This window comes from Lytechinus variegatus, chromosome 3, assembly GCF_018143015.1.
Source record: "Lytechinus variegatus isolate NC3 chromosome 3, Lvar_3.0, whole genome shotgun sequence".
Lineage (NCBI taxonomy): Eukaryota > Metazoa > Echinodermata > Echinoidea > Temnopleuroida > Toxopneustidae > Lytechinus > Lytechinus variegatus.
In genome coordinates this window covers 48,520,037-48,537,273 of record NC_054742.1, presented here as the reverse complement: position 1 = coordinate 48,537,273, position 17,237 = coordinate 48,520,037, and the positions used below count along the sequence as shown (strand labels likewise).

General features: G+C 34.3%; 1 protein-coding gene across 5 annotated transcripts in view; it reads right to left on the bottom strand.

The window, feature by feature from the left end:
• LOC121411222 (signal transducer and activator of transcription 5B-like) overlaps window positions 1-17,237 on the bottom strand; it is a 68,518-nt gene that overhangs the window by 5,173 nt on the left and 46,108 nt on the right. For 4 of the 5 annotated variants that reach the window (XM_041603811.1, XM_041603810.1, XM_041603815.1 and 1 more), the window contains exons 17-24: window positions 16,703-16,841; window positions 14,790-14,854; window positions 14,304-14,398; window positions 12,719-12,858; window positions 9,829-9,981; window positions 7,891-7,963; window positions 6,973-7,035; window positions 4,395-4,496 (exon numbers count right to left, since the gene is read on the bottom strand). In XM_041603811.1, coding sequence (XP_041459745.1) covers window positions 4,395-4,496; window positions 6,973-7,035; window positions 7,891-7,963; window positions 9,829-9,981; window positions 12,719-12,858; window positions 14,304-14,398; window positions 14,790-14,854; window positions 16,703-16,841 — 830 coding nt within the window. The remainder of the gene's footprint in view (window positions 1-4,394; window positions 4,497-6,972; window positions 7,036-7,890; window positions 7,964-9,828; window positions 9,982-12,718; window positions 12,859-14,303; window positions 14,399-14,789; window positions 14,855-16,702; window positions 16,842-17,237) is intronic. The other variant, XM_041603812.1, reaches the window with a different exon arrangement.

The window sequence follows — 17,237 nt, the reverse complement described above, 5'->3', positions numbered from 1 at the left end:
CACCCATTTTGAATTTCAAAGTAAGGCATTTATCCCCTTCTCGACCAATATGTCATGTATTTAGTTAGAAATAAAAAAAAAACTGAAATAAAAATTATTCAAAAAATCAGAATTCCGATTTTAATTGGGAGAATATCATGCCTGCAATAGGGGCCAATGATTAAGATAAAATTGCTACTCATTCAGTTCCTTCTGTTTGCATGTTTTGTATGGAATCACAACATACTCTTAGAATTTTTCATTTCTGAGAATGGCCCAAGCCCAAATGAACTATAGAGCAAATTGTACCCCTGTTTGACCATAAAGGAGCATTTGATCTCTGGTTTACAAAACTTTCCCGTTTTCCTATAGCCACAAGAATAATATTGCTGGTTGCAACTATTTGTGACTTATCAGGGATAAAATTTCACATCTAGAAGTATATGTCCTGTAATCAAGTCTTGCAGGAACAGTACAACCATTGAACATACTGGTAGGATATATTGTTCTGAGAATATTTTCCATCTTGGTGACTTGATTTCATATGGAACTATATTATAATATATAATTTCAGAGGTTCATTAACTATGAAAACTTTTTTTGTATTTACATTATAAAGCTTGAGTCGAATTGATATTAAAGGGATGGTCCGGGCTGAAAATATTTATATCCTAGTACATAGAATAGAATTCACTGAGCAAAATGCCAAAAATTTCATCAAAATCAGATAACAAATATTAAGTTATTGAAGTTTAAAGTTTAGCAATATTTTGTGAAAATAGTTGTCATGAATATTCATTAGGTGGGCTGATGATGTCACATCTCCACTTTCCGTTTTCTTATGTTATTACATAAAATCCTATTTTTTTCATTATTTCATACTTGTGTGAATAATATGTCTCCCTTATAATGAAGTAAGTTGCAGCAATAAATATCTAATGAACTAAATCAGTTGTCAATCCAATTTTTCTAGTTCTTGGAGGAAAAAATTTGAATAAACCTAATTTTATATAATAAAATACAAAAGAACAAGTGGAGATGTGAAATCATCAGCCTACCTAATGAATATTCATGACGACTGTTCACAAAATATTGCTAAATCTTTAAAATCCAATAACTTTGTTATTTGTCATCTGATTTTGATGAAATTTTTGGCATTTTGCTCAGTGAGTTCTACTCTACTTTTTGAGCTATACATACTTTCAGCCTGAACCATCCCTTTAAAATCGGTGTTCGATCAATGTCATCGAGCGCCAGTGCAGATTTTGCAAAATCGGTGCATCAAAAAAAATAACATGAGTGTGAAGGAAAGAAATACGGCTGGCCGTTTCGTTTGGTACACACAAATATCAAAATGAACAGTAATGTCTAACTAACTACTACTTGATTTATATTCCCCCAAAATGAAACCGATTGTGTAATTATGATGCCAATTCACCATTAATTTGAAGTTTATTTTGATCATAGTTCGAGTCTTGTACCTGTCTGCTCATGCTGAGATAATTTATGCACAATGAAATTCATGAATGGCACTCATCGTCATCGATTGCGCAAGCAAAGTACTGTTCAAACCAGAAAATTATGACAAGATCAATGTAAAATAATCCTTGCTTTCATGAATAATATGAATATCATAACCATTTTACATTATTTCATCGTAATATTTGAAAAATGACAGTATTAATACTTCCATATGAACATAACAATGTATGTTACGTTTATAACAATATTTATTATATTTATTATAGCCATACAATCTTATTAAATCATAATTATTTATATAAATTTAGAGCTCGATCCGACATACTTGTATTTATTTTGATCACTTGCCCTGCACTTGAGATATTGTGTCTAAAATTTAAAATGGATTATTAATCACATCAGGATTAATTCTCGAATATCGTCATAACTCATATTCCACAATCTTTCCTCACAATCATTATAGTAGCATAGAATACCAATTCACATGACCATCCAGAAAAAATTACATATGATATTTATTCCCATCAATTTGTAGCTCATTTTGGATCCAACTCCATCTCAGGCAAGTTACAGTGCAGGGTTCCCAGCTTTTCAAGAAAACATAATTCCCTGATCTTTTCCTGATGAAGTTTCTCAATTCCCTGATAATTATTTAAACATATTCCCAATTTTGCATGTTTTCGCAAGTTGTAAAACTAATTACAGGGTTCCCAGCTTTTCAAGAAAAAAATTCCCGGACTTTTCCTTGATGAAATTTAAAAAAATTCCCTGATAATTATTTAAACCAATTCCCAGTTTCATATGTTTTTTTAAGTTGTTGCAGCGAATTACATGTATTTTCATTATAAAAACAATAATGTAAAACTAATTAGTACTATTATACAGGCATGTAATGGCCTCCCTTCTCCCCGTACAATACAGCCATCAATCTAACCCATAACTACTGTAACCAGTCATTCAATGGATGTTGTTTTGACATGCAACAAAATATAACAGTCTGACGACTAGCGTGCTTTCGACATTTTGGCCGATCAAAATTCCCTGATTTATCCCTCATTTGAGGCATTTTCCCCTCATTCATTTTCCCCTGATTTGAGGTATTTTTTTATCAAAATCCCTGATTTTCCCTGACTGGTAAAAAGTAAAATAATTTTCCCTGATGGGCTGGGAACCCTGTAATGAGTACCACCATACCCAGTCATTCAATGGATGTTGTTTGATATGCAACAAAATATAACAGAGTCTGACCGACTACCGTGCTTTCGACTTTTGGGCGGATCAAAAATCCCTAATTTTTCCCTCATTTCAGGCATTTTCCCCTGATTTGAGGTATTTTTTAATCAAATTCCCTGATTTTCCCTGACTGGAAAAATGGAAAATAATTTTTCTCTGATTTCCCTGATGGGCTGGGAACCCTGCAGTGCTCTCCGCTGGTATAGCACTTGTTGGCCGGCAAGCACGCCTGTCGTTTCAGGAGAGTGAGTGAACAGGGCTGTAGTGTGTCTGGACTGCGATTGCTAGTTGACCGAAAATCATTCGGATCGACTCTGCGTGATTCATGTCTTTAATATTGTTTCATTTGAAACGTACATGTTGTCATCTGCAAATATCATTGTTTTAGATATTTTGGGAAGTATTCTGCATGGGTCCTTTTTTTTGTTGCTGTAATCACGGAAAATACAAACAAACTTTGCTCTGTCATTTGCTTGTGTGCAACGCTTACCCTCTCAGCATATACCGTCGCATCAACAACTGTAGCAAAAAAATTGACTTTGATTTTCTCTCCTTCCAAATTTGATGCATCGATGTTCGATGAAATTAAAGCTGTCAAAGACCGGTTTTCAAAATAATGGATATGACTCAGGCCTATTTTACAGACATGGACCCATATTCAATTCAATGCATAACCCTAATAAGACTGGGATTTAGCCCCCTCCCCCTCAACATTTTTTTCCGATATATCCGCCGCACAATTTTTTTTCCCATGTCACTCACTGACTTTTTACTTTCAATTCTCGCACTACTTTTTTTAGATTTCAAAATTATGCAACATTTTATAAGTGCACTGCATGCAGACCCAAAATTGCTGAAGAACATGGATTTGTGTACAAATACAAATAGTGTTTTAGCCAAAAATTAATGAATGTGTCATATTTTTCCTTTTGATAATTAAATACAATAAATTTCATCTTGTTTATGGTCAAAATAAAGGCCCTGACAATTTCCAATAAAAAAAACATTAAAAACAATAAAATACATAAGAAAATAAATGTGATGTTGTAATTTTTTAAAGCACATTTGATCATATTCCTATAAATAGCCTGTGAACCAAAAATTAACATCTCAAGGGCATTATTTGGTTGATTACAGCAAACTTGATTTTTTACATAAATTAGTACAATTAATTAGCGATGAGATTTTATACAGAATTTGATCTTATTTTTCCACTCGATAGCGCGATCGACAGCCGAGATCATAAGGGAGGGGGGCTGATTCAGCCCCCCCCAGTCTTCTTTGATGCCGCCAAAATAGCTCAGTCTATTTAGGTAAAGCAAGAATTTGAATCATTGCACTCAATATTCTACATTAGTCAAATACTTACCAATCTTTGCTATTTAATTGACATTTTTGCTTATATTTTGCTTAAATCTAAGTCGGCCCCTTACCAGGCTTAAGTCTGGCTAAAGTGCTGTTTACAATATACATAATGTATGCTAAGGCATATCCTGCGCACAGCTGGATACATGTACATACAATGCGCATTTATTTGGCTTATACTTCCTGACACCACAATGGTTACTAGGAAGTATTTTGCTTAAATTGACAAACATCTGAATATACGTTTAAGCAGTTTGTTTAGCCAAATAAAATGTTAGTTACATACTTATTCCATTTATACTTTAAATTGTATACCATCCCTGGAGCCTACTTACTCATGTTTTGCCTCCATTGCGGTGGCAGCTAATTGGTTCTGAGAGGGGGGTGACAATGGTTCACGGTTACCCATCTCGTGGCCACGAGGATTGCTTGATCCCCTGCATCAATAAGGAACGAGAAAAGACCTTTAAACAAAGTAAACCTAACTTGGGAACATTGAATAGGGTTGTTTGAGGGGTATATACAAATAAATCTTCAAGATTTTTTATTCCATTTGAGTGTTAAAGTGATTATTGCACTTTGTTCTGATTTAAAAAAAATTCTCATACCGGTATTGGTTCTTGAAAATGGACTAAGCCTGAGGCGTATAGTTTTAAATAACATCCCCAAAGTTTCAAAGTAATATATACACTGAAACTATTTTAAAACTTTGGAGATGTAAACCAAAGTTGAAAATAATTGGGGATTGGTTTCATAGACTACGTGTATACAGCGAATCCGTATGCAATACAATACATTAACTCTGGATGAACCCAGCATGACCTACATACAGAGCTACAACGTACACTGACTGTACAGTGCAGCTAATAATGGTGTATGCATACGAGATACACACAGCAGGGGCGTGTTGCAGAAAGAGTTGCGTTTAAACGCAAGTCAAAAAAATCAATCGCAAGTCCCAAATGCGCACTGTTGATTGGTTGAAAATCAAGTTGCGCATGATTTTTAGAGTTGCGATTGATTGCAGCTCTTTCTGCAACGGGCCCCAGAAGGCAGTCAACACAGCCAACAGACCTTTTGATTATGAGAAAACTAGGCATAAGCTGAAAGCATCTTAGAGACGGTTCTAAAAATCAGGCTAATAAATTGCTACTTGTGTCTAAATTAGAGTTTTTCATCCAATATTGTGGTCTGTTTCAATGTTTTTAGGACAAGTACAAGCACTCAAACACATGTTTCATCTTGGCTTGAGAATCTTTTAGATCAGCTGCTCACAAAGTGAAATGATCCCTTTAACCATCAAGGTTCAATGTATAAACGTCTACAGGGCTGCAAGTGGTTAGCCCCCCCAAAAAATCCTGAAATCACCAATGGTGTGATGGAGGGAAGTGATCAAGACAAATTGAGCAGAGAGAGGGTAGGGGAAGGGTGAAGGTGTCCATCCCCCAATCCTTCAAATTGTGCAATCTGGTGCAATATTTTGATTGGCGGACATGCGTCGGAATAGCTGATTTTGTAGGCGGCTCTCCATTTGTTTTGTGCACAGATTTTCCCCTTTGTTTCCGATTTGAGGGATAGTGGGGAGGATTTGAGGGTTGTGTGCGGACCAGGTGGGGAGTTGTCTGCGGGGTCTGTGGTTCTGGAGCGTGTTGGCCGGTTTGGGGATCCCCATGGAGAGTGCAAGGGACATTTTTGGCGTCCATGGCTTGCTTATTTCGTCGCCAATTTTGATAGGACTTGCTCTGGATTGTTCCTCTCATTTTACTCTTTCCGATAGGACTGCTTTTCTTCTTTTGTTTAGGGTTCCCTTTATCAACTCTTTTTTATCTCTGGGGCAATTCTATACGTACGTCCTAACCCTATTTTTCTCAAGTTTTACTTCACTTCATAAACTGACCAAGACATGGTCATTTAAAAGCATTACAGACTGTCAAAAGAACATGAAATCTGAGACAGAAAATGTCATGAAGGTCCTTAATATAGGGGGTCGGACGTACATATTTCATGGAATTGCCCTGTCTTTCTCATTTTATATTCATGCTGCAATGTCTTGCCATTCTACATGTACATTCATTGAACTTTGCCGCTACTTATACTCACACTACAAATTGCAGTTAAATATAAGGTTATCTGATGTACTGTTATAGAAATGCCCAACTCATGAGATATATTGTCAGTCAAATTTGTGCTTTTTCCTCACACATGCCTTAATGTTTTTGTAAATTTCTTTGAAATACGTAACCCCTCAATTCTTTTTTTTGCTCAAAACTTGATCTTCTATATCTTATTATCATTGTTTATGTAAATGTTTATATTGTGATTTGCTTTCTCTGTAATTTACCTCTGCTGCCCTGCATGTAATTTATTAGTTCATGACCTGGGCTTATTTCCTTTTTTTTATGTATACATCTATGTTCCTTTGTTTGATTTTGAATATTGAATAAAGTGATGAAAAAAAAGAAATGTGTAAGGCATTATGGATAGAAAAATTATATTGAAGGTAAAAGAAAGTAGTTGCAGCAAAAAAAATATTTGAAGAGAAAGTCTTTAAAATCATGGTTTAATTGCCACCATAATACCATAGATTTAAATCTGGCATATTGAAATACACTTATCTATAAGATATCATGAAATCTTGGCTAAAACCAATAATTCTGTCAATCACCAACACAAAAAGGCATACGTGGGACAGTATACTATTATAGCTTGGAAAAATTCCCAACATTTTTTTGAATTCCATGCTTATTTTGCTCATTTCTCAGCAATTACACATTTATATTGTATTCCCAGAGCCATTTGCAACATATTTTTTATTTATACATACAAACACTTGGGTGGTCATTTCAAGGAAGGAAGGAAGGAAGGAGAAGAAAAAGAAAAACTTAACTATATTATATAAATCAATATTCTTACCCAGGTGTGTGAGGGATGTGACTGGCCAGAGAAGATGGTGCGTTCGGTGCATCTTCCCTGTATCTAAAAAGAATGGATAGGTCATTTGTATTGGTTCACTGCCAATTCGTCCAATTGCCAACTCGTCTACTATCATTTGGTCTTCCATCAGTTCGTCCACTATCCACTTGGTCTAACTGCCAATTTGTTTACTCATCATTACGTCTAATTACCAGTTGGTCCAACAGCCATTTAGTCCTTCTACCATTTGGTCTAATTGGACTAAGTGTTAATTGTACAAAATGAATGAAAATGAAATGGATATTAGACCAACTAGTTATGAGACAAAATGGTCATAGACGAACTGGTGATTATACAAAGTGATGATTGGACCAAATGGTTGTTAGACGAAATGCTGATGGACAGAATGGCATTAGACTAAATCAAATTAGACCATGTGGTGAGTGGCCAGTTGGCAGTAGAGAAATTGGCAATTTACTTTTTTATTGATTCCCTCTCAAAGTCAAAGATATTTAACCAGAAAAAAAAATAATACATAAATATGACATAAAATACCACTAAGCTAAAGACAATGTTAATTAAGAACTAAATCTGGGGTTCTGTCGGATAAACTTTGATTGTTTTTTATGGTGGTAATCAACTGTGTCCAGGGAATACTACCTAAATAATAAAATAATGGTATTCAATATACTGCAACTACATGCAGTTTTCTATAGCATAATAATCTAGTTATTCATACTGTACTTTAAAATAACTTATTTGATATTGAAGTTTACATTCCACAAACTAAGAATCTTCCTACAGGATAGTTTAAAATTGACATGATAAAATGTAGTTTCCCTATCAATCATCACTGATCTGTCTCAAGATCAATATCAAACAACCAAATCAAATGACAATATGAATCAACATCCTTACCCAGGCATGTGAGGGATATGACTGACCAGAGATGTTGGTACATAGCCACCATCACCCTGTGAAGGTGCCTCTGCTGGAACAAAAAAAGACATTTTTTTAATAAAAGATCACACGATGAAAATACAGAATAGGAGATATAGTAATTTCAAAATTAGTATTTTGTAAGTAGTTTTTGATTACTTCAACTGAACTTTCATTTTCAATAATTTTTTTTGTATCACTTGGCAGAAAATTTATAACACCTGTGGTACAAAAGTTCACAAAAATCTAGAGTACTGGCTGAAAGTTGCTAGAGAACCAATTATTCCCAGGATTGTGCTTTGCATGCTTGTTCAATTACATTTAAGGTTACCATACTTTATATAACACTCTGCATTTCATATTTGTGTAAAACGGATTATACTTTTAAACATGCTTGGATGTTTGTGTAAACTCACAAACTCCAGATAGTAAATTGGTTGAAAGAAAGTTCAATGCTCCTTTGTCCATTGACACAGCTCCTTTTGTTTAAAGCACAGATTGATGGGGTAGCCTTATCACCACATTGTGGTTACTGTTCCTCCTAAGAGGTGATAAGGAGGTATACTTTATCCTCCATCCAAACTCCTTCCCAGATAATTGCTCCCTGAATTCAGTTGCAAATAAACTTTCATTTTTGGTTATGCTCCACCCTTCTTTCCTGATTAGTTGATACATTGTTTAACTCCTCCCCCCTAATAGGCAAAACTAAGAGTTGTACCCCCAAAATAATAAAAGAAGGACTTCTCTTCTCCGTCTCTTGACGAGAGGACATCGTGTGCTTGGTCTCCCTCGCCATCCCTTTTTAGGGGCTACCATATGGCCTTTGTTGGGGAGTACCTATTATAACAGCTATAATTTATAACCAGCTATATTTCCTACTGTGTATATATCTTATATGATTGGTATTTATCACCTTTAGAATAAATGCTAATGAACTATAATCACTGTGTGACAGACCATTGATTTGTCTCGGATCTTGTCTTGTAACACTAACAATCACCACGCTACACCACTATCATCTTTTTAAGTGTTACATTTATTTTTCCTCCACCATGTGTATCTTCCTTTCGATTGTAATGACAATATTTTTACAATTCAAATAAATACAAAAACTCAATCGACTTGAATATATAGTAAGAAAGGTAGAGCTTCAAGAAAGCTGCGTTAGACCTTAAAGGTCCCATGAAATACAGCAAAGATGCTGATTTATTCGTTAGCTTAGTGGTTACTAATTACGATTCCATCAAATTTTAACCAAAAAACATCCCACATCAGGTTCAAAGGCAGTTTTATATTAAAAATTGAGCCAAATTCGCCCCTCCCACAAAAATTCAGCCTGATTTGGTTTTGTATATCACATGACAATTATGACTTCAGGGAAGGAAGCTACTGAGCGTTGTTGATGTTTGGAGTGTGAAGTGCCTATTGTGGTTGCACGTGTGGATTCAAAGTAAATAAATTGAATTGCTGGAATATTCAGAAACTGAATCTTTAAAGTCTGAAGAATCAGACGCAGCTGATGACGATGCTGCAGCCATGATCAAACCTCATAAAAATCCGTTAAGGATGAGCTCGGTCGAATCAGCAACTACACGAGGAACATGTACAATAACTAGGTTTTCCCAGCTGCTTCCTTCAATGACATCACAATGATCGACAGGTCGATCAGTAGACTCTTTCGAAAATTTTTAATGGGCGTTCCCGTTGAAGATCATTTCCATGGAATAACTCAACACCGGTTCGTCGTACACAGGAACCGATGGCAAATTCGCATTTTTCAAGTAAAACTACCTAAGAATAGATATGTATCTAGAATAAGATGGAATTGGTGTCATAGGACCTTTAATTCTGTTACTATATTCCATGCATCTGTTTATAATATGGATGACCTTGTAAAAACACTGTTAAACTACTTACGCTCATTGGTGTAATACTGTCCAAAAGCTGAGTCCTTTGGTTTCTCTGGGTAGAGATGTGTCAAATGGCTCAAGTCATGGATGCGATCAGACAGAGAACGGATGTTGAAATCATCCCCAGTGAACGGCTGTAGGTTGTACACCTGACGCTCTCCTATGCAGATCAATTGAAAGGATGACACATGGTATTTTCTCCAGAGATTCAGTCTTTTATTAAATGTCTATTAAGTCAAGATAACTTAAAAATTCCATGAAATATGTCCACCCCCTTTATTTCAGACCTTCCCAAAAATTGTATTTATGTTTTGTACTTCTTGTGAAAAATACTCTGAAGTGATCTTGACTGGGGCAGTTGAAGTGAAATAACAATGGACATACATGTGGGGACAAAAAAGTTGATAATTTTACAGAATTACCCATATATATTACAATTATAGCATGTATGAATCAAGATTGATTCCAAGATGTTAGTGTGGGGTGGTGATGTTGAGGGGCTAATTAAATAGCTAATAACTTGTACCAATGGCTGCTTTGCAGTTTTGTTATCACCAGCACTCTTTATTTCACATATCACTCTTATAGTAATGCAATTTGATTTATGCTCTTGTATTTCCCTGTGACCTCATACACCAACAACAAAAACAAGGTGGTTTATGAACCAGAAGTCTCACTCGATTTTGAAATTGATATAATATGCAATATGATCTTTTGACCCCTAGATTGCCTCTGACCTTATCATACTCATGAACACACATGTGGTATTACCCAAGGATCATTTGTACCAAGTGTAAACACAATCGATGCAGAAATAAAGAAATGAGAGCAAGTTGAACAAAAACTTTAAAAAAGCTTGGACATGACTTCATATCATTTGATCTTTTGACCCATAGATGACCTTTGCCCACATCATCCACATGTGGTGTACCTAAGGATCATTTGAACCAAGTGTGATCAAAATTGATGCAGAAATAAACAAATGAGATTAAGTTGAACAAGAGCTTGACCTTTTAAGCCCTAGATGACCTTTGACCCCATCTTCAACAACACATATGTGGTATTACCGAAGGATCATTTGTAATAAGTGTAAACACAATTGGTGCAGAAATAAAGAAATGAGAGCAAGTTGAACAAAACTAGACCTGATGACCTTTAGAAGACCTTTGACCCCATCATCCTCATGAGCACGCATGTGGTACTACCCAAAGATCATTTGAACCAAGTTTGATCATAAGTGATGAAGAAATAAAGAAATGAAAGCAAGTTGAACAAAAACTTTAACATTATTGTAACAGACCAACAGAAAAAGTGATCACGAGGTCTCTGCCCAACTTCGTTCAGGCAAGACAAAGATTGATTGTTGTCCAATAGTCCAGTACACAGCCCCATAGGCCATGTAGATGACCTGGAAAAGTTGTTAAGTACAAGGTTTTTGGAAGATTTATGTTCTAGATGGGTTTTGACGTAAATCTAGCTTGGTTGCCACCTTGGCAAACTTAGGCAATCTTTTTTAATTAGCATAATTCGCATGATCATGTAGTTAGCATACTTTATATGTGTAATATGCTGCTAATCTTAAACCAGAAAGAATGAAAGCGTAAAGAATACAATTTATCTAAGGGTTCCTGTGATGAGGAATTCATTCATGACCTTAGTTTTTTATTTGTTAGTAAAGCAATCATTGTAATCAGCGTAATTAGCATAAGTGTAATATATAGACTCTTTTGTGAATGTACATACAGAAAACACCATATCATAAATAATACAGCTCTTATATGGTTTCCTATGACAAGGAATTCATTTAGGATATTTTCCTTTTTATGCAGTGACATTAACGTAATTAGCATAATTAACCAATTAACATACATGTGCAATATATATATTTCCTTGTCAGTTTATATCCCCAAAAACTGAAAAACTGAATAATACAGCTAATAAGGCAAGGAATTCATTTATGACAATGATTTCCCATTTTAAGCAATGGTTTTTGGTCATAATTTGCATAATTAGTATAATTCACTGATTAACATGTGTGTAATATACACAAATTTCTTTGTCATTTTATATTTAGAAAGCCTAAAAACATGAACAATACAGCTCTTCTATAGTTTTCTATGACGAGAAATTCATTTATGACAATTTTCCTTTTTTATAAAGTGACAGTTACGTAATTAGCATAATTAGCATAATTCACCATTAATATACAATGTGCAATATATATATTTCTTTGTCATTATCCACAAAACCTGAAAACATGAATAATACAGCTATTCTATTCAAGGTTTAATATGGCGAGGACTTCATTTATGGCAATGATTTTCCTTTCTAACAAATATATTCATTTAATGAAAACAATATTGTATAATTTGTGACTTCTTTGTACTTCCCCGTTCGTGAATTCATTTATCGGGATACTGGATTCCGACCGGCGGATTCTGGAACAAAAAAAATTTGACATGACTCAGGCCTAAATTATGCCGATTACAATGACTGTTTTACTTAAAAATTAGAACTAAGGTCATGAATGATTTCCTCATCACAGGAACCCTTAGAAAAAATGGTATTCTTTATGTTTTAAGTCTTTCTGGTTAAAGATTAGCAGCATATTACGTATATAAAGCATGTTAATAACATGATTTATGCTAATTAAAAGTAAGAACGTCATCTGTCACTTGAAGAGAGGTGATTCTTGAACAGCTCTATGGACAGGGCCCAACACCACCATCATTGAGAGTGTATTCCACATGCAGGCCACACTTGAAAAGAAGCTGTGCTGGTGGGAAGACAGATACATTTCATTGTATACATGTTTGATATCCCTACTGGGCTGAGACTTTAATCAAGATTTAATCAATTTTGAAGAATGTTTTGTTATCCAGTTGAATATGTCTGACCTGTGTTGGCATCTTCTGCCAGCCAAGCTATGGTAATGCCTCCGATTTCAGAGTCACTGAATCGCAGCAAGAAGCTGCCTACTTGTTGAGACATGAGTAGGTCATGAGCCCTGCTACGAGACACAAAGCCCATGATGGATCTAAGAAGAAAAAAAAACACATTAATACACAGCAATCAAGAAATCACATCAAATACGCTCTTACAAAATGTATGTATTCATCTACTGAAGTTGTTTCAACCCTAAATCTGGAGCCACCCCCGGCCCCCTTACGACATTTTGCGCCAATATTCCAAAATAAACATTAATGCTGCCAAATAATTTCATATTTATTTCATTAAAGTATTGGGCATCTTTGGAGACCATATTAGTGACATTCTGGTATAGCATCACAATGCTATGTGGCATTTAATGAGATCATGTTGCACCTTTTTTGTTCATTTTGTGTACAAAATGGAATGGAAAAGGGCATTCAAGAATGACTATTTTTCATTCTGACTGATATGTTTACCTAATACCTAATGTAGGATTAATTTGGGTTGATGAAATATATCTAATGATTTTCATGTTCATTGAAAAAAAGGACAGTAATACAAAAGCTGGGCAAAAAACCCCAAAGAATTACACAAGGACACATCAACTTTGTGAAATTTTGAAGAAAAAAAAAATAATTTTTGCAGTATAAAACAAAGGTGCGCCTAAGCAGATTATGCAAGTATTCTCATTATCACATTTTTTATAAACAACATATTGTTTGTTGTACGATATCATCAATGACACTAACCTCACACTACAGTCTGAGAGAATATAATCTGTACATTCTGGATGCTTTATTTCAACTTCAAAATAACAGAGCTTCAATCACTATTTCAAGCAAGGTTTACATTTGATTGTCTCTCAATCTTTTCAGAAACTAGCACACAAATGGCATACTTCATAAGACCGATGACAGATTATACCAATTTTATAGGAAAAAAGGTCAATGAGCTATATAACAAAAGAATGCACGATGCACTTTTAATACCCCTTTCATAAACTCCCCATTCTCAATTATGAGAAAATAATACATGCTTAGTTAATAAAAATTAAAAACGTTTTTCACAAAACAATCAAAATGCAGTAATATAGCAATACTTCCTATAAAATGCTGGTACGTAAATTTTCATTGAAAAAAAGGACAGTAATATAAAAGCTGGGCAAAAAATCCCAAAGAATTACAGAAGGACAAATCAATTTTTCCAAATTTTCATGATAAAAATCAATGGTCCTGTTGCATGTATACATGTAAGATACTATTATATCAACCTTGAAATCCAATGGTACCTACCTAGGCTAGAAGCTAAAAAAAGAAATCAGAATCAAGAATTCCACAGAAAATACCAGTGGATGGCAAAATTACGATATAATGGACCAAAAATTACACAGATAACATATTATCTTATAATATTCTCTAGAACTTTTACATGTACAGCATAAAATTTTCACAGGATACCACAGGAAGCCCTGACTTTTACTGAATACATACATGTACTTTGCATTTATCTCTTACAATGGTGGACAACAATTACAAGAATTTTCAAACTTACCCATCATTCCAGGGTGCTCTCAAGTGCTTCCGGGTTAGCTCTAGAACACCATGGAACCAGCGCCAAAAAGTGAAGGTACGGTTTGGCAGAGGATCCTTAGTAGTAACAAGAAAAAAAAAAGGATATTACCATACAATTTTTCATTACTTCTTCTCTATTGTGCCCTGAATCCCATAATTGCATACATTAGTTTACACATTTCTAAATTTTATTGTCAAGGTAACTCATTCAATCTTCCTCTAAATGCTTAACTCTAAAAAGGCCGGCATTATTGAGGCCTATTGATGCCTAAAAAGACCGGGGAGAGGGGGGGGTCTTATTCAGCCCCACACCCTTTATATGATCTCGATCATCAACAAAAATTGGCATACACATTACCCGTGGCATAATCTACAAAACTGTAAGATCAAATTCTTTTAAAAATATCTGTATTATTAAAGTAAATATGCTATTTTTTTAGCATAGTTAGATTAGGATCAGTCTTACCCTGTTGAAGATACTCCATGTGATAAAGACATTAGAAAAGTCCTCTGTTTGGCCAACATTGTGGTCTGTTACCAAAAAAAAAAAAAAAACAAGGAGAAAAAAAAGAATGATTCAGTAATTAATATGATCCAATGTACCAGAAACATAGAAATTATCTGAGACATAACCCCCCTCTACATTAGATCTACATTTTTCATGATAAATCCGCCGAGCGAAATTTTTCAACTGTCACTCACTGACTTTTTACTTTCAAATCTTGCACAACTTTTGAGACCAAATTTGCGATGACCGGGTACGCGGTTACAAAGTTACGCAACATTATGTAAGTGCATGACAGACCTAAAACTGCTCAAAAACGTGAATTCATGTACAAATCCAATGCAAATTGTGTATTGAGCCAAAATTTATAAATATATCATTATTTCTACTTGTCAAAAATGTATTCATCCATGATAGATGAGTGTTAACAATTTGTCTTCATGTATATGTATTTGCTAATTATTTAATCTATGTGCGACTGGGATCCATTTTATTTGATTATTTTGTCTAATTTTCTTAGCAAAAACTTCTGAAACAATTTTGAACAAACATGCCAAAAGGAGAAAACCTTGCCTTACACCTCTTTCTATTGCAAATTGGTGTAGCTAAAATAATGCATTACCGATATTTTTATTATTGATAAATCATGTAATAGTGCATGAAATGTAGATAGCTAGGCATCAAAATCCAACACTATTGAAATATCAACAAGTGACTATAAAGACATTCAGTGTCATGAATGCCAGAATTTACATATCATTTTATAGAAAAGGAGAAAAGAGACCTCTCTTGTATATAGTTTTGGAACGCTTTCTTTACCTTGCCAATTGATTTGTAATTGTTAAAATTTCAAACTTAAAATTTTATAAATGACTACAGGATTAAGTAATTTCTAATCTCAATTCATTCATAGAATACTACCAAGAAAAGACAATCTAGGCATAACAAAAATAAAAAAAATCATATTTTTCTGCAATACTTTAAAGTTTCAGAAACCACTATCCATCTTCTTTTTACTTGTCAAGTGATAACAGGTTTTTTTTAGAATTGTTTCTAAATTATCAAGTGCTTTCTTCGATGTTAAGATTGTTTTGAACAAAAAACTTATCCTGACAGGACATGAAATAGAAAAAAAAAAAAATTGTTGACCTTATTTTTGAATTTTCACAATTTGTAATCTAAAGACATTATATCAGGAAATATTTTGAAAATTAAAAACATAAGACTCATGCTCTTTACTTTTAATGAAAGAACTAAAGGGAGAAATACAGAGTTATTTTTTGAAATAGTGATCACAAGAGACTTGATTTAAAAGACCAGATGTATTCCTCATTGAAAGGGTGTACAATAGTGACTTTACTGTGAGACACAAATGTTGGTGAATAATGGCCAGTGTCCTATTACACTATGTCTAGTTAGAATAACAAATGCAACAATATCTATATCAAATTGATTATCAAATGATTTCAGTGGCCCGTATTCTGAAGTCAGGTTTAACTTAAGACCGCGGTCTAACTCTGTACTGAAATTATGGGAAGCCAGGAAATCAAAAATTAAGTTTATATTTTATATTTCTTATGTTTAATATTTTGTTTCCTTTTGCTTTCATAATGAATAACATACTTCAGTTATCATTCCCAGACAATTACGTAGTATTTGGATGTCATATGAGGTAATAATTGAATGTTTACTGTTGGGGATTTGTGCCCAATCGGCTCTCCATACTTAAACCACAATTTTAAACCAGGGTTTAATTTAAACCCGACTTCAGAATACGGGCCAGTAGCTTTAAACTGTTATTGCACATTTGCTATCATAACAAAGTTTTCACAAAATGGCCACAGATCTGGGAATCCTATGTATGAAACACTTACGACTGAAAGCTTTCTGTGCTAGATAGAGTAGGTTTTCCTGGCTCAGGCTACGCCCATTAGCCAACATAAACTTGGAGTTGAGAGCTTGTCCCATGTCTATGAAGGGAACACCATCTGGCACCACAAATGGGATTCGTCCCTAGGATTAATTATTCCAAAAAATGTACAAGTTAGAATAACAATATAGGGTTTATAATACAACAAATTTATAGAAACACTTAGAAATTCATTCAAAAGAAATATATGGGGTACATGATATCTCATGATATTTACACAATTGGAACATAACTCATTTTCTGATGCATTATACAAAGGCAGAAGTGTTTAATTTTTGCTGTACGAAACAATGTGCGCCTAAGCAGATTATGCAAGTACTCTCATTTTCACAAAGTTATTTTTATAAACGACATATTTTGTTTGTTGTTCATTTGTTGTAAGATACCATCAATGACACTAACCTCACACTACAGTCTGAGAGAATATAATCTGTACTTTCTGGATGCATTATTACAACTTCAAAATAACATAGCTTCAA